General features: G+C 44.7%; 1 protein-coding gene across 1 annotated transcript in view; it reads right to left on the bottom strand.

Moving 5' to 3' along the window:
• Nucleotides 1-21,334, bottom strand: part of ADGRV1 (adhesion G protein-coupled receptor V1) — a 460,423-nt gene that overhangs the window by 236,256 nt on the left and 202,833 nt on the right. Inside the window, exons 80-85 of the mRNA XM_032764111.2 lie at nucleotides 20,891-21,298; nucleotides 19,187-19,371; nucleotides 17,996-18,245; nucleotides 10,725-10,864; nucleotides 7,392-7,552; nucleotides 5,057-5,157 (exon numbers count right to left, since the gene is read on the bottom strand). Of these exons, the coding sequence (XP_032620002.2) occupies nucleotides 5,057-5,157; nucleotides 7,392-7,552; nucleotides 10,725-10,864; nucleotides 17,996-18,245; nucleotides 19,187-19,371; nucleotides 20,891-21,298 (1,245 nt within the window). The remainder of the gene's footprint in view (nucleotides 1-5,056; nucleotides 5,158-7,391; nucleotides 7,553-10,724; nucleotides 10,865-17,995; nucleotides 18,246-19,186; nucleotides 19,372-20,890; nucleotides 21,299-21,334) is intronic.

The raw sequence follows: 21,334 nt of genomic DNA, 5'->3' as shown, positions 1-21,334 counted from the left end.
TGGCCCCTCCTTCCTGCCTAAGCAGTAGCTAAATGGTTGAGCAGCTGCCCCTGCAGAGCAGGCCTTTCTTCTAATGCTTACACCCCACCCTTACTGGCAGCTTTACAGTTGATCACTCCCACCCACACAGAGCCCCCAACACAGCAGAAGGGGTGGGGAGAGCTGGAGACCCCATTACGGGTTGAAGGAGTGAATAGGGAAAGGAGCTAGATACTTGTTAAACTCATTTTAGAAAATTTCTGGATTTTCACATTTTAAAAATGACTCAAATTAGATAGTGAGGTTAACAGAATGGTAGCACATGTGAAGGAGAGGAAACAACCACATATAGAAGTTCGTATGAAGTAGCAAAGTGCCTTCAGCTGGCCCATCATTTTTCTGGCTCTTCTTTGTATTCCCTTAACTTCAAAGTTCTTCTGAAGTGCTGCCAAAAAACTGAATACAATATTCCAGGCACCGCAAAAGTTTGAACATAGACTATTACCTCCCTACTCCACAAAGTTATGCCTTTACACTGACAGCCCTGGACAGCCATGGTCCTGCAAACCTTCTAATTTGCCATCCACTATCTTCAATAAGTCTTTCCCTTATTATTACTTCCCACCTTTCAGCCTCCCACTGAGTATATGTGTTTCATGTTATTTTTTCCTGTATGTATTAACTTGCCTGTTCTGAAGCTGATTCCAGTTACATGGGGAAAGACCAAAAAAAAATGAAGAAAGAAAAAAACAAATGCAGTTCACAACCTCATCTCCCTCCTCAAAATGCTTAAATACATTAGAAGACAACAAAAATGTGAGAGAAATTGAACTAACTCACAGGTACTGTCCATTGGCTGCAGACTTTCTGCTAGGAAGAGGAATATATGGGTCTTAACTTTTGAGATCTTTGTTAGCATAAGACCTGCCTCTGATCTTTATCCAGAGGAAAAGCTCAAAAGTAGAGCTGGTGAGGAATTTTCTGAAACATTTTTCAATAGAAAATGCAGATTTCTATAAACTGAAACCATCTGTAGAAAACGGACAGTTTCAACAAATCTCCCAATTAAAAAAGAAAAAAAAATTTTTCCCAAGAATTGTGTAAACATCACGTGTTGACACTTTCCAACCAAAGTTGCATTTTGTGGATCAAAATGACTATGTTTCAAAATTTGAGTTAACTTTTATTTAAAACAATTATAATAAAAGGTCACAAGCATACGAACATAAGAATGGCCATACTGGATGAGATCAATGGTCTCTCTAGTCCAAATCCTCTCTTCTGATAGTGGCTGGTAACATATGCTTCAGAGAGAATGAAGAAAAGAGGGCAATGTATCGAGTGACCTACCCCATCATCCAGCAGTCAGAGGTTTGGGAACACCCAGAGCATGTGGCTGCATTCATGATCATCTTGGCTAACAGCCATTGATGGACCTATCGTCCATGAACTTATCTAATGCTTTTCTAAAACCAGTTATATTTTTGGCCTTCACAACATCCTCTGGCACTGAGTTCCACAGGTTGACTGCGTGAAGTAGTGCTTCCTGATGGTTGCTTGAAACATTGGTTTCATTGGCTGACCCCTGCTTATGTTACGGGAAGGGGTAAATAAACACTTCCTTATTCACTTTCTCCACACCATGCATGATTTTAAAGACCTCGGTCATATCCTCCCTTAGTCATCTCTTTTCTAAACTGAATAGTATCAGTATTTTTAATCTCTCCTCATATGGAAGCTGTTCCATACCCCTATTCAGTTTTGTTGTCCTTCTCTGTACTTTTGCCAATTCTAATATATCTTTTTTGAGATGGGGCAACCACAACTGTAGGCAGTATTCAAGGTGTGGGCGTACCACGCATTTATATAGTGGCATGATGATATTTTGTTTCTTACTATCTATTCCTTTCCAAATGGTTTTGACTGCTGCACGTTAAGCAAAGAACTAGCCACAATTACTCCAATATCTTTCTTGAGTGGCAATAGCTAATTTAGTTGAGATTATGTTTTCCAGTGTGCATTGCTTTGCATTTATCAACACTGGATTTCATCTTGCCCAGACATCCATTTTTGTAGATCCTCTTATAACTCTTCACAGTCAGCTTTGGACTTAACTATCCTGAATAATTTTGTATCCCATCTGCAAGCTTTGCCACCTCACTGTTTATGAATATGTTAAACGGCACTGGTCCCTATACTAATCCTTGGGGGACCTGACTATTTATCTCTCTCTACTGTGAAAACTGAACATTTATTTCTACCCTTTGTTTCCTGCCATTAATCAGTTACTGATCCATAACAGGCCAAAACAAACAAAACCTTTCAAAATTTTGAAAATGAAATGTTCCTGTTGACTTGATACAAAAAATTTTTTGAATTATCATTCTGTACAAATGTGAGACTGATTTGTTGTCCTGATTTAGGACAGATTTCTGTTTGTTTTTTTTTCGAATTTCATGCCATTTTCCATCCAGCTCTCCCCATTAATGACAGACAAGTGGAGACATTCTGACGAAACATCAGCAATTATCATCTGACATATAGTACTAGACTGTACACAGCACATAACTGTGGTATGTCAATATGTCACAGCAAGATAAAAAAAAACAAAACTTAAGATAGAACTTTCCAAAAACTCTAAAAAGGACAGAGCAAAAAAGAAAAAATAATGCAGCAACTTTTTAACTGAAATAATTCTATCAAGAACGAAAGAAAGAACGAAAGAAAGAAGTTTGCCAAGGCTCTCCAACAGCAGTTTTGGAAGCAATGAGTGGGTCAGAATACCAAACATCTGTTTTTAAGTACTGGATATAACCATACTTGAGTATTCCTGCTATATTGTCTTTTGACACAAGAAACCCTAATTTGTCTGCTAAAGGCATCTGAATAGTGTCTGCAATCTAAAATTGCAAAAATTATGTCCTATGCAAATACTGCTGCCAAAGTCAGAGTGGTTGGTGAACATAGCCAAGTAAACTCTAATTATGGAAGATGAGTTTCTAAAGATATTGTATGAAAATAGCTAAGCCAAATCAGAGAGCCAAGACAGGTCACAGACATAGTACAAACAGCATTATCAGGCTCAACATAATCCCATTTGGAGCTTCAGGTGACATGACTTCTTTCACAAGTGCCTCTGATTTGTTTTCTGGGAAACTCAGTATGGAATCTAGCCTTAATGCCTCAACTATGGAACATAATTACAAAAGTTGTACTAATTCACTTAATAAGCGCTCTCTTTGCTAGGCTAAACTGTTAAAGTATTTATTGCCCAGCTGAAGCACCTGTTTGGGTTTTTTTTATTTTAATTGCCCTTTCTTCTGTTTAATATGAAGGAATATGCAGCTGCTGAACCAGGCACTCTTAAAAGCAAAAGCCTGCCAACAAACAACTAGAGAGATATATGTGGAAGCGCTCTTTGGAAAAATCCACCAAAAAGTAGACACACAAGATGGTCAAGCAATATCCTTTACTGGACCAACTTCTGTTAAAAGAAGATAACTATTAATAGAAGTTGGTCCAATAAAAGTTTAAAACCTTTTATTAAGGCAAAGTTACAATAAAACATTAATGTATTATATCACATGTAACTTATTCAGGATCATGTTAATATTTCAAGAACCTGGCTAAAGATTCTGGTTTGCTGGCTGGGGGGCCTGCCTCCTGTGAGGACACTAGAAAGAGTGACCACACTTCCAAATACCTGTTCGCTTTTTGATGCTTCTCTTGTGTACATACTTGGTAGGAAACCTTTTCCATTACAAAGACAGTCCATATTTTACTATACTACAATTCCATAGGAGAAGGAGGAGTGATCACATTTGTTCAATAATTTTGTACAATACACAGTCTCGTTGCTAACAATAAAGAAATTAATTTATCATTCTGTTTAAAATGTATATCCTTTACAGGGGCATTAGGTAAGCAGGTGAGGGGTTAACAACAGACCATCCAAACACTGAGTAAAACTCAAACAATACTAGAAACCAAATATAGCTATGCAATAGCAATTGTTGGGTTAAAAAGAAATATAGGTTATCGAAAATAAAACATCCTCATTCATTCAGACCACCTTAGCGACTTTGGACAAATTTTCTAAATTCATGTCACCAGGGCCCTCTCCCTTGATACTTTAATCAATCATCAGAAATTTATCTCTACAAAATATCAAAGTGATTATTTGTTGTGGGTATTCAAATTAGGACAGCTGTTCCTGTGTACTGATTTGAAATCATAACAAGAGATATGTAATAATCTTAATAATAAATAAGATCCCATATTCTCAATATTCTGCATTCTTATCCTTCCATAATCACAGCTTCCTACAAGTTAGTGCGAGAAGAATATACATTTTTATATATACATATATACACACACACACAAAAATTTGTTCTTTTCCTGTGTTCCTTCTGTCTCCTCTCCACTAATTTATTTCAATAAACCATGTTGTAAGCACAGCTACTGTTTCATCTCAGTTTGTATTTTATGTTCCCACTCTCCCACCAAAAACTCTATTGTACCAGGTGGATAATAGATACTCCAACGATCTTTTAGTTGTATTGCTTAATGTTGCTTGGAAGTGTATAATTTTGACTGAAGAGGGGGTGCAGAAGCTCACTGTGAAGGGAGGGGAGGATGAGGAGGGGGAGTGAGGGGAGCTACTGAGACCTGGAGGGAGGGTGGGCTCCCCCTCAGAACCCTGCTGTTGCCTCTGCCCCCACCGTGGGGCATGTGCGATTTTATGAAGAGGCAGAGCCCACACAGCATTTTCCAATGTGGGGGTGTTAGCCCCCACTGACCTTCTGGTTCCATTACCTCTAATTTTTCACTTAATTATCAATATATTTTATTTATAAGTCACATAACACAATTTCTGATTTCACACATACACACACACACACACTCACACGGTATCTTGTGCTCTAGTCTGTCTGTCTCTCATTCTCTCAAAAAACAAACAAACAAACAAAAAAAACCTCTCCTGCTTTGCTCAGGAGCAACTATGGGGAGATGGGAGAAGAAAGAATGTCTGTACTTGATCAAAATTCAGAGACTTCATAGGTTTTTTCCCCCCTACCTGAGAACCCAAACAGGCAACCATCATATGAGTAAGAAGTTTAGCTGCAAACATGGAACACCTGGCACAGAAAAGATGTGAAAGAATAGCCAAAGTGAAACCTGTGGGAACAGAAAAAAACAGGATCATTCTAAGAATCACAGACAAACATCATGTCGGATGGCAAAGTGGTTTTGGAACTATTAAATAACTAAGCCCTTGATCCTGTAAAGAACTTATAAATGTGCTTAACTTTTAGTTCCCATTGGGAATACTCAATTGCACTTATAATTAAGTACGTGCTTAAGTATTCACAAGTTATGGGCCTAATGCACAATGTAGGGCATTTCTGTGCTTGCAATATTTTCACTTTGTTTATGTTTCGTTTCTTTAGTATCTGGAATGTTAGAACTAACCAATAGCCACAGATGCAGCAAAGGGGAATTTTCAATGTTGAAATGAACGCACAGTGCTTCGTAAAGTGCAGCATTGCTTTATGACAAACAACTGTACTAATCCTAATTCTGAATCCCATTTTCCATCTGTATTGTGTACGGACCTTTTATTCGTCAGTACTAAAATAGGGTGACAGAACTCTTCTCTTGACCCACCGTTAGTTGGTGCTACGGTCTGCTGACATACTGCAGCTGGTGTGACTTATTAACTCCATCTTGGATATGAGGACGGTGAAGGTGGTTTTCAGAGGATAGAGGGAACAAAGATAGGGCTTTCCTCCATGATCTATTCTAGGAATAAGCAAGCTCAGGGAGGAACCTTAGGCTGAAGCTCACATTGTATTATTATAACTGAGTTCCCAGTAAAGCCACTCCCCAGGAAGATGGCAAGTTCGGATGTTAACCCAGGATGTGTGTGCTCTGTTGAAGACAGGGTGGGGACTCAGTTCACTCACAGGTATACATTCTGAAAGCATGAAGTGGTGAATTATGGCACAAACACTCAGCTGTGAATTACTGCATCACTAGCTAGTGATATCTACAATAGTAGTGATGAGCTCAAAAGAAAACATTATAGGCCTGAGAGCCAATCTTGGGAGTCAGACACGGTATTCCTTCAGTATTCATCTTTTTTTAATATCTGTTACTTCATCTTAAGTAGGAAGAAAAGATTTGCTGTGAAAATTCCTTACAAATCCTAAATCTAGAGCTGCTGGTTGATCGCCTGTTTACCAGACATAAGTCTGAGTTTCACCCAAATTAACCTACTGAAGTCCATTCAACAGAAGCAACTTCATAGAGTAAGGGAGGCAATGATAACATTTCAAGTGATTTTGAGAACATTCTTTTATCAGAATGCAAGATTTGAACTAAATTAATTGTGTGTAACAATATTTGTTTAAATGTTTAATTGCCAGGTGACTTGCCTCTTCATTTCCTAGCAGGTAGAGAAATAAAATGTATAGTTTTGTCTGTCCTTACCCTCAGAATGGGAGAAGAGACGTGTACAACACATCTTTAAGGATTCAGCACATGCTTTTTTGAGGATTGGGCAGAAGGGAGTTTAGTTTTCATATTCTTAATTGGTCGACTGCAAAAAATTTCCTGAGGTAAATTATATCTTAAAACCCCATCTCTATAAGGGATGATTTAAAGTATCCAAAGAGGGGGTGACTTCATCAGAACAAGAGGACTGCCTCAGCCCTCCTGTAAATTTGGTTCTGAAATTTCAAACAGGGGGCATCTTTCAAGCCCACACAAACTTCCCTTTTACCAGATCACTGCATTCGATATTTTTCACAGAACAGTAGATTCTTTTGCTGTATTTATTATATTCAATTTCCACTGATGTCAATAGTAATTGAGAGTTCTTGAAGCATCTGGCTGTAATTACACCAAAATGTTCTTTGTGCAATGAAACTTTCCTGTTCTCACTTAAGCTGTGAGAAGGTACAACATTTTCAGCAAAGTGCTGTTAAAGGCTTATAAAAGTTACATGTATGGAAATGGAGTTTCACTCTATCATCATAATTCACAGAATACAACTACCAGACTTACTCTCTCATATGGATTACTTGTGGTAACACAACGAACTGATTAACAACTTTTGAAGACAAAAGAGTAAGCAGTCCTAATGGTGGCACATTTGGAAGCTCTGCCTCTTGCGTCCAAGTCCAGCAGTGGACTGGAATTATTGTGCAGGCACCGAAGAAAGAAGAACTTAGACAGTCATTCTAAGACAGATGCAGTGCTAGTACATGCCCAGTACTTTGTAGCTCAACTTCAATGGAGACTAAGCAATCATTTTCATTTCCTTGCAGTAAAGATGGTTCACTATAATATTTTCTTCTTTAACAAGATCACATCAGTCATAAACAAAAAATAAGGCTGTATCAACTGACCTGAAATACAGATGAATCCAGAAGAGAAAAAAGCTTCATTGTATGAGGACAAGTTGTCTGTCTGGGCATACACAGCGTAAATGGACATGTGAGAACAGGAGCATTGTACGTAGTCTGAAGTGTCATCAACCACTTTGCAGAACTGACTATCAGACAACCAGCTACAGCAAAAACAAAAGATTCACAAAATCCTCATTCATGAGTGTTCATTTTGAGACTGATTTCTTAAACTAATCAGTGGTTGAAGTTAAAGTGTCTTTCCTAATCCTGGAATAAACTGGTAACTGTCTAGTTTTACTTCTTACCACTGAAAGGCATTTATCCAAGACAAGAGACAACCAGCTACCTAAGAATCACTGTACATTATGCAAGTATTGAAGACCGTGAGCTTGCATATTTCTCATATTAATCAGACTCCAAAGTGACAGCACAAGTGTTACTGTAACATTCCCGTAACAACTGAAAATACCCAGGTTACTTCATGATTTTTTTTAATATTCAGTGTCTTTCAGATGCAATCATCAAAATGTATTGTCTATTTGGAATTAAATTTAAATACTGTTTCCAACTTCCTATCCTAATTGAAAAAAAAGGGAATACATTATTTGGAAAATGCATTTTTCACAATTAATTGTCACATCTTTATCTTTCAAAGCTTCTGCGACACTGATTGGACCATGTAGCGTTCTAAAAGGTATTCTACATACTAGCTTTTATCATGCAAAATGGTTTATTGCATATGGATATTCGTGTTTCAAATTTATTTAACATTCGAGCTTTATGTGGTCTTGGACCAAGTTGCTTCAGAAGTTCTTAAAAGGAATTTAGGAGCTGTCAGTGAGGACACTGTATCCTATTACTGTATAAATGGCTCGCTTTAGGTACTATACTAACTGCAAGTACATAATATTATCTAGTGACTAGATAAAAGGCAAACCCAATGGGTAAATCCATAGTCTGCTGCTGCCACTCCCCTCACAAAAAGTAAAAGCTTACACCAGTGAAGGAGTAGTTTAATTTGGCCATTATATTTAAAATGAAATAAAACAAAGTAGATCTTAGCAAGATTCACACCATTTATCACTATGGGTCATATACTCAGCTGCGTGGTGTGACAAGGAGCAAACACATGCTAACCAATCAAAGTGGGACCAGCGAACAAACAAGAAAAAGAACACCAGCTCTGCAGTGTCATGGTATGGACAAAGTGAGAGCGTAAGCAGTATGTACATTAGCTGGCAGTTTCTCTTGGCCTTGCGTTTCTTCCAGAAGACAGACTGAAGAAGGTACAGTAGACACATCAAGGATCGGTCTTGAAGGACTTGGCACAGGTTCTGGAATCAACGACTCTAAGCTCAACGTCCCTGGGGGGGGTGTGGCCCGGGACATAAGCGCTGAGATTCTACTCTGCCAGAGGGTGCTCTTCCCTAGCTCTGCCCATGCGCCACCCCCACTCCACCCCGACCCCAAAGCCCCACTCCCGTCCCACCTCTTCCCTTGAGCGTGCTGTACCCTTTCTCTTCCCTCCTGTCCCCCAGCGTGTCCTGACACTGCGAAACATCTGATCCGTGGTTGGCGCTGAGAGGGAGGGGGAGGCGCTGATTGGTGGGGACCACCAGCGGGCAAGAGGCACTGGGGGCAAGGGGAGGTTCTGGTAGAGGGGCTCCTCCTTGCCCCTCACCTGCTGCTTGCCTCCCTGTTAGCCCACCCGCCTCCCACCTCACCTTCCTGCCACCTCCTGCAGGGCCCCCCAAAGTGCAGGCCCTGTGGCAGTCACTCCAATTCACCGTACCCATGGGTCATCTCTACTTTTAGATGAAGAGAGTGTTCCAGGGAATTCTCAGAGTCCACCCCAAAATTCTTTGCCTTTAGGAGGCTTCGATACTTATGATCTTGCCGAGTGAGGTACCGAGTTCCCAGAAATCTTGTGCCTCTTCCTCAACACCAGTGACAGAGAATGAGCAGCTGACTCAGATAACTCTGGAGAGCACTCCGCACAGAGCCCTCTGCACAGACCCTGTGTCCATTCCGAAAGGTGGATGGAGCACTGCCTCCACAAGAAGACACTTAAGCCTGGCCATTCTGTCTCTTTTTGAGCAAGGCTTAACCTCCTTGTCTCTTACACAGATGCCTTCAAGCATGTTAGACAGCTGGGTTGTATGTCACTCAGTGGCATCAGTTTGCTATACCAACAACATGATTTAAGCCCCAGAGACTGAGGCATGGCGCTCCAGTAGCAGTAGTGGTACCGAAATTTAAACTGGTCAGACTAAAGACCTTAAAACTGAAACTTTTAAACTAATATTACCTAACTATGACTAAATCTCCAATTACTATTTCTAAGAAAACGAGTATAATTTACAAAGGAATCAGGGAAGAGCTTGCAATAGCAAGATTGAAATCACGTTATCAATCCTTATGGGTGGTAAGAAGAACTGAGGAGGGCTTAGGATGGCTCCACCCTTTATAACTGCATGCAGTGGCACGCGGCAGCAGAAGGTGCTCGCGCCACCCGATAGGTATCACTGAGGGAAAAAATTCCCAGCAACCGTGTGCAAGGCATTCACTCACCTACAAAGCACTAAACATGTGCAACCACTCAAAGAACAGTACTGAGTTACATATTCATTAATAGCTCCATTTTTATAAAATAACATAACCAAATATTTAGCTTTAGCAGATTCTTTCTGAGAATAAGTATGGGTACGTGACTTTGGGCCATATGAGAGATGTGGGCTGTATTCCCAATTTCTGTAGCTTCTCAGTGGGGTTTGAGCTCTTGCTCATTTATAGGAACTATAAAGGACACAGAGTAATTAATACTGGAGCAATAAAGAAACTGAAATGTATAGTCTCCCAGCTCTCAGCCCAGTGCACCTTCCCATAAACTAATGGCCATTTTCCTGAAGAAAAGCAGGAGACGGGGAGCCATTTTGTCTATGTCCCCCCCACAACAATTCTTTGTGGCATGATGGAACAAGACATTAGGGTGTTGCATGTGCAGTGCTAATGTAGTGGTCAGGATTTTTGACAGCAAGCTAGGAACAAATTATACTGAGCAAAATACAGATAGGAGTTGAAAATACAGATAGGAGTTGAAAATTTTGACCAAATTTGAATGGATTTTCATAAACCATCAAAAGATACTTCCCTGTCCCCTTGTCAAGTTTTAAGTTCTTGCAGCAAACCATTGAGTAGCTAGAACTCTTAAGAAAATGAAAATTATTTTTCAATAGAAAGTATAAGGCAACCTGAACACAACTACCCCATATATATGTATACACAGATTTATTATGGAAACTGAAAAGCTAAATTGTGATTTATAAAATGTACCTTTCTGCAGCCTGATTCCAAAGGAGGCACAGAGATTTACGTGGAACAATCCGACTGTCTGCAGAATAAATCCGGTATATAACTTCATTGTTGTCTTTCAATGGATATGAACTCTGACCCTTCAAACTCATTGAAAAAATCTAAGATAGAATAAACAAGGTAAATATGTATTCAAAATTAAAATTCAGTGGTCAATGCATAAATATAATTACCCACATCTACATGCACAGACACACACTATGATACATAACAGATATTAAACATCTTTTGACCAAAGATTAATAAAAGATGGTTACTCACCTTTGTAACTGTTGTTCTTCGAGATGTGTTGCTCATATCCATTCCAGTTAGGTGTGCGTGCCACGCGTGCACGCTCGTCGGAAGATTTTTACCCTAGCAACTCCAGTGGGCCGGCAGGTCGCCCCCTAGAGTGGCGCTGCCATGGCGCCTGATATATACCCCTACCGGCCTGTCCACTCCTCAGTTCCTTCTTGCCGGATACTCCGACAGTGGGGAAGGAGGGTGGGTGTGGAATGGATATGAATAACACATCTCGAAGAACAACAGTTACAAAGGTGAGTAACCGTCTTTTCTTCTTCGAGTGATTGCTCATATCCATTCCAGTTAGTGCTTCCCAGCCTTACCTAGGTGGTGGGTTGGAGTGAGAGGTCCGCGCGTGAGCACGGCAGACGCGAAGGCCGCTCATCTCTGCAGACTGCCTGGACAGAGCATAGTGGGAAGGAGGTAGGATGGCAGGCCAGGGTCGCTGCCGACAGATTTCCTGATGGCATGTGGCAAGAACCGCCGCCGGATGAGGCTTGAAGCCCGGTTTGAGTGCGCACAGTCATGGGCCCGGAGGAGCCTTGGGCCAGTTATAACGAGCGCCGAGCAGGAGTCACCACGAGAATCCTCTGAATGAGCCGGACAACCCCTAACATGTTAGCCCGCCACAAACGGTTGGGGGGTTTGGAGAAACAGTTGGTTGCCTTCTATAAAAGGCGGGCACCTAATGGACTATCATAAGCCTAGGCTCCAAACTTGAAGCTTCGCGTCCAGAATCTGGGTGCCTAGCATGAACCCTTCTAAGCTTACATTACAGTTAGCTTTGATCCGCTCGCACCATCCAAACAATTTCCGGGTATTGGCCCCCTCCTGTCTGCCCCAAAAACCTCCCTGGCATAGAGCCCAAGACTCATGAGCTCTGAGCTCTCACGACAAAAGGGAAATAACCCACTTCCCTTCCCCCCTGCTCTCCCACGCAGACGTTCCTCTCTGGGCTAACCTGAGAGTAACTGATGCAATCTTCTTTACTCACAATTACAAGAAGCTGAGTTCTCTATCCACAAGAGACAACCTCCAAATACAAGGACAGACAAGATTCTCTCTCTGCTTCCCCTAGCTTCGTCCCTCCCATCAATTCCTGGTGCTGCAGGCTACCCTCCGTCGATTCCCCTCCTTCGTGCCGTAGCCTACCCGAAGAGAAAAACTCTAAACAAGTCTTAAAAGAAAGCTTTATATAAAAAACAAGAAGAAAAGACATCAATATTCTTGTCACAATGACAAATACGGGCTATTGTTATAAGAAAATATGAACAACAGTCTAGATTCAAAAAGATATCCAAGTTTGAACTTCACGCAAGCTACACCTGTAATATCCAACAACATAAGCCTATATTTTTTCTACTGTACTTACAATTTGGAACAGAGATGAGAAGATAGAAAGAACCTTTCAGTAAGCGAGAGACAGACAAAGACTCAGACACCAAAAATTCCCTCCCTGACTTGAAAATCCAGTTTCTAGATTTGGTCTCTGGTCAGGTGTGTGGTTCCCTTTGTTAACCCTTTACAGGTAAAAGAAACATTAATCCTTAGCTATCTATTTATGACAGGACGTCCAATGAGTGTAGCTGTTGCTCCCTGCGAGACGAATGGGGTTTCGGGAAGAAGACAGGTAGGAAGATCTCCTGGTTGACGTGAAAGGCCGAGACCACCTTAGGGAGAAAGGCAGGGTGCGGTCTCAGCTGTACTTTGTCCTGTGGAAAACCGTATACAGGGGATCCACCGTGAGGGCCCGGAGCTCCGACACCCGTCTTGCGGAGGTGATGGCCACCAGGAAAGCGGTCTTCCAGGAGATATAGAGAAGGGAGCAAGTTGCCAATGGTTCAAATGGAGGGGACATGAGTCTGGCCAGAACCAGGTTTAGGTCCCAGGTGGGGGCGGGGCGGCAAATCTGGGGGTAAAGACGCTCTAGACCCTTAAGGAACCTAGTCACCATTGGGTGAGAAAACACCGAGCGGCCATCCCCTCCTGGGTGGAAGATGGAAATGGCCGCCAAGTGAACCCTTAGAGATGACACCGCCAGGCCCTGTTGTTTAAAGGACCAGAGGTAGTCAAGGATATTAGAGATGGAGACTTCGGTGGGAAGGAAGTTCCGATCCGCACACCAGCACGTGAAACACTTCCATTTGGCCAAATACGTCGCTCTAGTAGAGGGTTTCTTGCTTCCCAGGAGCACCTGTCGCACTGGGGTAGAGCAACGCATTTCCGACCGGGTCAGCCACTCAGGAGCCACGCCGTGAGATGCAGCGACTGAAAGTCTGGGTGACGGAGCCTGCCGTGGTCCTGAGTGATCAGGTCCAGGTGAAGAGGCAGGGGGACAGGGTCGGCCACGGACAGGTCCAGCAGCAGGGAGAATCAATGCTGTCGGGGTCACGCTGGAGCTATCATGATCAAGCGGGCCCTGTCCCTGCGCACCTTCAGAAGGACCTTGTGGACGAGCGGAAATGGTGGGAATGCGTAGAACAGGTGCGTCGTCCAAGGAATAAGGAAGGCGTCTGCCACTGAGCCCAGTTCGAGACCTTGAAAGGAGCAGAACATCTGGCATTTCCTGTTCCCACGGGATGCGAAGAGGTCCATCTGGGGACATCACCACCTCCGGAAGAGCGAAAGAGTGACGTCTGGGCGAAGGGACCACTCGTGGGAAAGGAAGGATCTGCTCAGATGATCCGCCAGGGTGTTCTGAACCCCCGGGAGAAAGGACGCGATGAGGTGAATGGAGTGGGCTAGGCAGAAGTCCCAGAGCCTCAAGGCCTCCTGACACAGGAGAGAAGACCTCATGCCGCCCTGCTTGTTTATATAATACATGGTCGTTGTGTTGTCTGTGAATACCGAAATACAGCGACCTTGAAGTTGTTGACGGAACGTTTGACAAGCAAGGCGGACCGCCCTCAATTCCCGTACGTTGATGTGGAGGGCTAGCTCGTGAGGTGACCACTGGCCCTGGGTCCGCAGGGTACCGAGGTGGGCCCCCCATCCCAGGTCTGAGGCATCTGTTGTCAGGGAAACCGAGGGTTGGGGTGGATGGAACAGGAGCCCTGCACACACCACGGACTGATCCAGCCACCACTGCAGGGAGCCTAAGACGTACTGGGGAATGGTGACAACCGTGTCCAGAGAACGCCTGGCCGGACGGTACTGAGCAATGAGCCAGGACTGGAGGGGCCTCAGGCGGAGCCGAGCGTATCCCGTGACAAACGTGCAGGCCGCCATGTGGCCCAAGAGAGTCAGGCAAGTGCGTATTGAGGTCAAGGGCGCTGCCTGCAGTCGTCGTATGATGGCCGTCAAGGTTTGGAATCTCGATACAGGAAGAACGGCTCTGGCCAGGGTGGAGTCCAGAATGGCGTCGATAAACTCTATCCTCTGAGTGGGGATTACTGTTGACTTTTCGACATTGAGCATTAGGCCTAGGCTCACGAAAAGTCGCTTGACCAAGTGGATGTGACTGAGGACTTGTGTCTCTGAGGATCCCCGGATCAGCCAGTCGTCGAGGTATGGAAATACATGTATGCGACTGCGGCGAAGGTGGGCGACGACTACAGCCATACACTTGGTGAACACCCACGGGGCCGTAGAGAGGTCGAACAGAAGGACCGGGAATTGATAGTGACGGTTGTTTATAATGAACCAAAGGAACCTCCTGTGGGGTGGGAAGATGGCTATATGGAAGTAGGCGTCTTGCATGTCGAGGGCGGCGTACCAGTCTCCTGGATCCAGGGATGGGATAATGGTCCCCAAGGATACCATACGGAACTTCAACTTTACCAGACATCTGTTGAGCGCCCGCAGGTCAAGGATAGGCCTGAGGCCTCCCTTGGCTTTGGGGATCAGAAAATAGCGGGAATAAAACCCCTTGCCCCGCTCGCTCTCTGGAACCTCCTCTATAGCTCCTTTGACGAGGAGCGTTTGCACCTCCTGGAGGAGGAGTTGCTCGTGAGAGGGGTCCCTGAAGAGGGACGAGGGAGGGGGACGAGAGGGTGGGTATGAAAAAAATTGCAGGTGGTATCCAAGTTCCAATGTGCGTAAGACCCAGCGGTCCGATCTTATCCAGGACCACGTAGGGAGGAAAAACGAAAGACGGTTGGAAAAGGGAGGGGACGGATCTGTGAGAGAAACTGGTACAGCGCCCTCGGGCGCACCTTCAAAACAAAGGTTTTGGGCCAGAGGAAGGCTTGGAGGAGCTCTGGTTTTGTCCTCTTTGGTTGCCCAACTGTCTACGCCGGCCATTTCTATTTCGCCATCTGGCGAAGTCTTGCCTCTGCCTGGGTTGGGGGTAGGGCCAGTGTTGTTGCTGAGGCCGGAAAGGTCTGCGTTGTGTGACGGGCATATGAACGCAGTGAACGCATAATGACCCTATTGTCTTTTAGGCTTTGCAGCCTAGAGTCAGTTTTGTCCGAGAACAGGCCCTGGCCCTCAAATGGGAGATCCTGGATGGTATACTGGAGCTCCGGGGGAAGGCCAGAGACCTGGAGCCAGGAAATGCAGCGCATGGTAACACCAGAGGCCAGAGTCCTGGCGGCCGAATCTGCGGCGTCCAAAGATGCCTGCAAGGAAGTTCTCGCGACCTTCTTGCCCTCCTCAACGATCGCAGAGAACTCCTGATATGCATCCCGCGGAAGCAGCTCCTTGAATTTGTCTGCCGCCGCCCAGGTGTTATATGTGTATCGGCTAAGGAGAGCCTGTTGATTGGACACCCGAAGCTGGAGGGTGCCCGCAGAATAGACCTTTCGGCCGAGCAGGTCCATGCGCCTCGCTTCCTTAGACTTTGGGGCCGGGCCTGCCGACCATGGCGTTCCCTCTCGTTTACAGATTGGACGATGAGGGAACACGGGGGCGGATGGACATATAGGTATTCGTAGCCCTTCGAGGGCACCATGTACTTGCGTTCCACACCGCGTGCAGCGGGGGGAATGGACGCCGGAGACTGCCAGATGGTCGTGGCATTGGCCTGAATGGTCCAGATGAAAGGAAGGGCGACTCGAGTGGGTGTGTGGGCAGAGAGTATGCTCACGACTGGATCCTCAATTTCTGAGACCTCCTCAGCCTGTAAGTTCATGTTCAGCGCCACATGCCTGAGGAGGTCCTGATGCGCCCTGAGATCAAGCGGAGGGGGGCTGGTGGATGTTGTTCCAGCCACTGCTTCATCCGGGGAGGATGATGAGGAGAGACCCGGCAGGAGTGCATCTGCAGGAGGCTCTGCCTGGAGCACTGCGTCTGACTCTGGAGGGAGTTCAGGGTCCTGAGGGTGAGACGACCTCTCCTCTGTAGGGGAAGGGGGAGGACGGGACGATGTGGCCTCCGGAGCCCTGTGTTCGGACACAGTTGAACGCGGGGGAATCTGTTGAGGGCCCTGGGCTTGGTGGTACGCACAGGGAGTCCAGAATCCCTACTGCTGCAGTCCATGTTCCTGAGGTAGGGGTTCATGGAATAGAGCAGCAGGCCTGTCGGTGTCCAGGGCGTATGCGCTATCAGCTTGCGAGGAGACCAATGGCTGGCAGGACAGCCAGGGAGGAGCCGAATGGGACTGATATGTGTCCCTCGCTCCAGATGGCAGAGACCTCCTCGGTGCCAGGGATCGGTGCCAGGAGTCATAGCGGCGCCACGATCGAGACTGGGACCTGCCACCAGCTCGGTGCCGGGAGGTCAACCTGGATCTGGAACGCCGACGGTGGGAGCGGCTTCTCAAATCTCGGTGCCAGTAGCGATGGCTCGAGCCGGAGCGGTGCTGGGAGTATCGGGACCCGCGTGAGGAGGACGTGGACCGCGAGTACGACCGGTACCGCCGTGGGGAGCAGTGCCAGGACTGCGAGCGGCGTCTTGATCGAGATCTCCCATGGGACCGGGAACGGTGTCGGGACCGCGATGGGGATCGGTGCCGGCTTGGCGAATCCAGAGACTGCGCTCGCATGGCCACTGGCTTGCCCTTAGATTGTAGAACCCACACCGGAGGCACAGGGGGTTGAGGCAACGCAGACTCGGTTAATGCTATAAGGTCCCTAGCCGAGGAGAATGTCTCAGGCGTCGATGGGACCATTAGCTCGACCCTGGATCTTATTGGGGAGCTGTGAGAGGCCGGACTCGACAGACCTCCCGGGCCCGGAGTCAACGGAATCCCTGGTATCAGTGCCGCGGCAGGAATCGGTGCCGGGCGCTCCGTTCGAGTCTGCTTGGCCGGAGTGGAGGATGTCGAAAGTCTCTTGTCAGGGCCCGGTGCCAGGGAAGGTCGGTGCGAAGGCGTCTTGCCGGGCCCAGCGCGGTCCAGTGCCGGAGTGGAATTGGCACTCGGTGCCGAGGACGGAGGGTTGAGCGCTGCTTCCATGAGGAGAGTCTTTAAGCGCTGGTCTCTCTCCTTCTTGGTCCTTGGCTTAAGGGCCTTGCAAATGCGGCACTTCTCGGAAATATGTGATTCCCCGAGGCACTTTAGGCAGGAGTCGTGGGGATCGCTCGTGGGCATCGGCTTTTTGCAGGCCGAGCACGGTTTGAACCCAGGCGAACCGGGCATGAGCCCGGCGCCGGGTGCGGGGGAGGGCTAGAGCCCAAGCCCACTAACTATATACAACAAGTAAATAACAACTATAAAACTAATATTATATACTCTAACTATAACTATAACTAATTATAACTAGTAGAACAACGAACAAGGAGAAGCTAGGGACTTGGAGGAAGCTATGCCGCGCTCCACAGTTCCAACGACCGAGATGGCGGTAAGAAGGAACTGAGGAGCGGACGGGCCGGCAGGGGTATATATCAGGCGCCATGGCGGCACCACTCTAGGGGCGACCTGCTGCCCCGCCGGAGTTGCTAGGGTAAAAATCTTCCGACAAGCGTGCACGCGCAGCGCGCACACCTAACTCGAATGGATATGAGCAATCACTCAAAGGAGAACTGAAACTTACATTCAAATCCCATAAAAAGAAGCTGCTGAATTTTCATACCTTGTTCTTTAGGGCAGTTCTTTTATCACCAGTTATAAACCACTGTTGGCTGCTGTATTCTGTAAACTGTACAAATTTACAATTCTCATCTCTAGGAGGGGAGGAGGCAATGGAGACCTCCAACAGGCGCTCAGGAAATCTGATTGAATCCCCGTCTTTTCCATCAAATTTGTGTCCATTGATTTGCTGAGGGTACCAGTGATGGGCCATTATTGCAATGTATGGGCAGCTGTCAAGGATAGTTTTGCCTCTGTTGAACAAAAAAAAAAGAGAGAGATCCGATAAGATAATTTATCCATTCATTACAGGGAGTGTAGTGACTCCTGTAGTTAGGATACACTTTACAATGAAAGTTTTAAAATTTCATTTTTTTTAAATAAGAGCTCTATTGCCTGTATGGTTTATAGTCAGACTTTGATGTTTGGCCATGGGGTCAGTGAGGTGCTCTTTGATGTCCTCAGGAAATTCAAATTCAGAAAGGGATAGATTATAGATTTCCCTTCTGTATTTTGCTCAATACAGCTTGCTGTTGAAACCCGTCCACATTCCACTGGCATTCCACATTATGCTGAATCTACAGACGGGTCACAGACAAAATGAATGCTCCTGTTTTCACCCTTTAACCTAGAACCTGGTGCACTGGATTGGGAACAAGAATACGCTCACTTATTCTACTAACTAGTATTAGTAAGTCTGTGCCCTTCACAACCCTTTCATCAACAAGTCTCAAAGCACTTTACAAAGGAGGTCAGTATCACTAGGCCCATTTTACAGATGTCAAAATTGATCTGTATATGGTAATATACTATTTTTTTCCACAGGACTGTCCCTTTTTCAGTGCACAGCATAGATGAGCCTGGTCCTACACAGTATGGCAGCTGAGAGGGCAAGGTATCTTGTAGAATTAGGCCACAAATCTCCTGACTCCTAGTCCCATGCCTTCCATATATAACAGTATCCTGTACAATGTATTCTATTCTGCAGTAATAGTCCAAAATTCAACTATGGTACCACTGCAGTGTTTTGAGGGAATACCACAGAATGGTGTACATCTTTGTATATGAGTAATACACGAAGGCAAGTCCTCATCAGATTTACTCTGAATGCGCACTCCTGTCTAATATATGCTAGGCCTATGGCAGTCTATTGTCAGATATTTCTACCATATTCTGTAAATTAAAAATTATTTACTTTTCACCAGGTGATCCACATATCACTCCAGTCAAGAGGGAAAAGGCAAACTTCTCAGTAACTTCAGCAAGCAGACTGTAGCCCCATGTATCCTTGCGCTTTGGGCTAGCAAGAGCACAGAGTATCTCATAGAAAAGATTTCGGCTTTTATCTGTGAGCATCCGTTTTTCACCTTCAGCCATTACCTAACATGGGAAAGTAAATGGTATCACTTACAGGATTATAAAAACAACCATTCCTTGATTTTCAAGAGCTAGTATTTATGACAATACCAAAACTATGTCAGGAAGATAAATTAAATTAAATATTTAAATTACTCGACTACATTTATATACTGAGAAATATCATCAAAAGTGGAAAGTTAATTGATAAAATCTTAGGCCCCAATCCTGTTAAAATCTCAGGGATCTGACTGTATGGAGCTCATTATAAGACTGGAGTTGTAGACTGTCTGAGAATTATTTCTCAAGCCCAGCATTACAGAAATTTAGATACAGAAGCACCACCTTAGAAACACACTTGAAATAGAAATTCATTGTTTTTTAACAAATTATACAATTGTGTCTCATGTATTGTTTTGTTTTCAGTAACTTTCCTTTGTTTTTGCAGTACAGCATTTTATTGCTTTGATATACTCAGTTTTACATGTAATTTCATTAATTGTAATAAAGGCAGACTTTCTGCTTGCCAGTATGAATGAAAAAGTAAATGCTGCTAATTAGGTTCTCTCTTTGTGAGCCCACTTTTAGTATAATTTTCAATTTTCTCTTGTTTTAGTTCTGAAGTTTTCATTTTTCTCATTTTTTGCCACCAAGATATAGGACATAGTCTATTGTCAAATGTATATAATAAAAACACGCTAAGTAAGAGGAGTTAAATTAGTAAGGAATTGTGTAGAATTTACAGTTCTTTCAAAAATTCTTAACTAAGCAAAACCTCATTTCAATAGCTCTCTACCCACTCCTATTCCCAAAATGCCACCATTGTATGCAATTGAGTGTTGTCTTTAGTCAGTATTATTGTACTATTTTAAGTCTCGGAGCTAGATTCTCTGGTACACTCTGGCCCCTATGCTCTACTCTGGAGGTACAAAGATGCCAGAAAGCAGCCGAACCTGGCCAGCGAAGAAAACCCACTTCTTGAGGGAAACACTTAGCTGGTGCAGTGCCAAAATATTCAGCTCCTATATCAACCTACCACTCCAAGACCTAGTCTAAAGAAAAGGGGATTGCAGAGGGCATGACAGAGGCATGGTGTTCTGTGGCAGCCCCCAGCTGGCGTACTGTCCCTGAGGAATCATAGCAGTGGTTAGAGTAGCTCATAGGCCAGCACAGATCTACCCTGAGAATCAAGAAGCCATAGTAAGCTCTGTGATGCCACTGCACCAAGGGGGAAACTTGGTTTTGCAGACTATCTGAGCCTTAATATGTAATTTAATTCTTAGGCTGCATTTTAGCCTTTGTGCCTGGTTTTTAATTCCTGGTAGGCATCATTATTAGTCTAATAGCAGACAGGCAGACTCTTTCCTGACTCCTAGAATCCTTTACCAAGGATTCCACTAGTTCTGTTTTTAGAACTGCAGCACTGTGTGTCTCAAAGGATCACTACTGCTGATTATCATTTTGATATGTTCACAACCCATAAGAGTTATTACATCTTCATGGAAGTCGTTAGTCATTTTGGAAGAGGCATACGAATATTTACCTTATCTATTATGTGCATCACAGCAGTGAGCTGTTCTTCTGTAGTTTCTGTGGAAATTTTGACATTTAAGTTCTGGAGGACCCTGTTCAAAATGGTATCATCAAGTGGCTGGTACAGTTGGTCAGCCAGCCCCCAGATTGATTGGGCATCTGAATCAGAGACAATTGTGATGTTGGCAATACCATATGCATCATCTACTGTGGCACCCCCTGTGGGGTTAGAAAGCACAACCTGGAAACGCTTAGGAAATGGATTTAAGGATCCTGTCTCTGGAGTCAGGATTATATCTAGTACAGCATTTCTCTGTCCAGGTTCAAAAGTCAGTATGCCCTCAGATCTGGCAAAATCCTGTCCAGAAATAGCTGGTGATATGAAGGTGCGACCAACAGCTTCAGATCTTTTCAGCTCCTGGAAACCAAACAAGAGAATTCTAGGCAACATCAT

Source organism: Chelonoidis abingdonii, chromosome 6, assembly GCF_003597395.2.
Source record: "Chelonoidis abingdonii isolate Lonesome George chromosome 6, CheloAbing_2.0, whole genome shotgun sequence".
NCBI classification, from domain to species: Eukaryota; Metazoa; Chordata; order Testudines; family Testudinidae; genus Chelonoidis; species Chelonoidis abingdonii.
The sequence above is the reverse complement of the archived record's forward strand: the minus strand, read 5'-3'. Positions and strand labels throughout refer to the sequence as shown.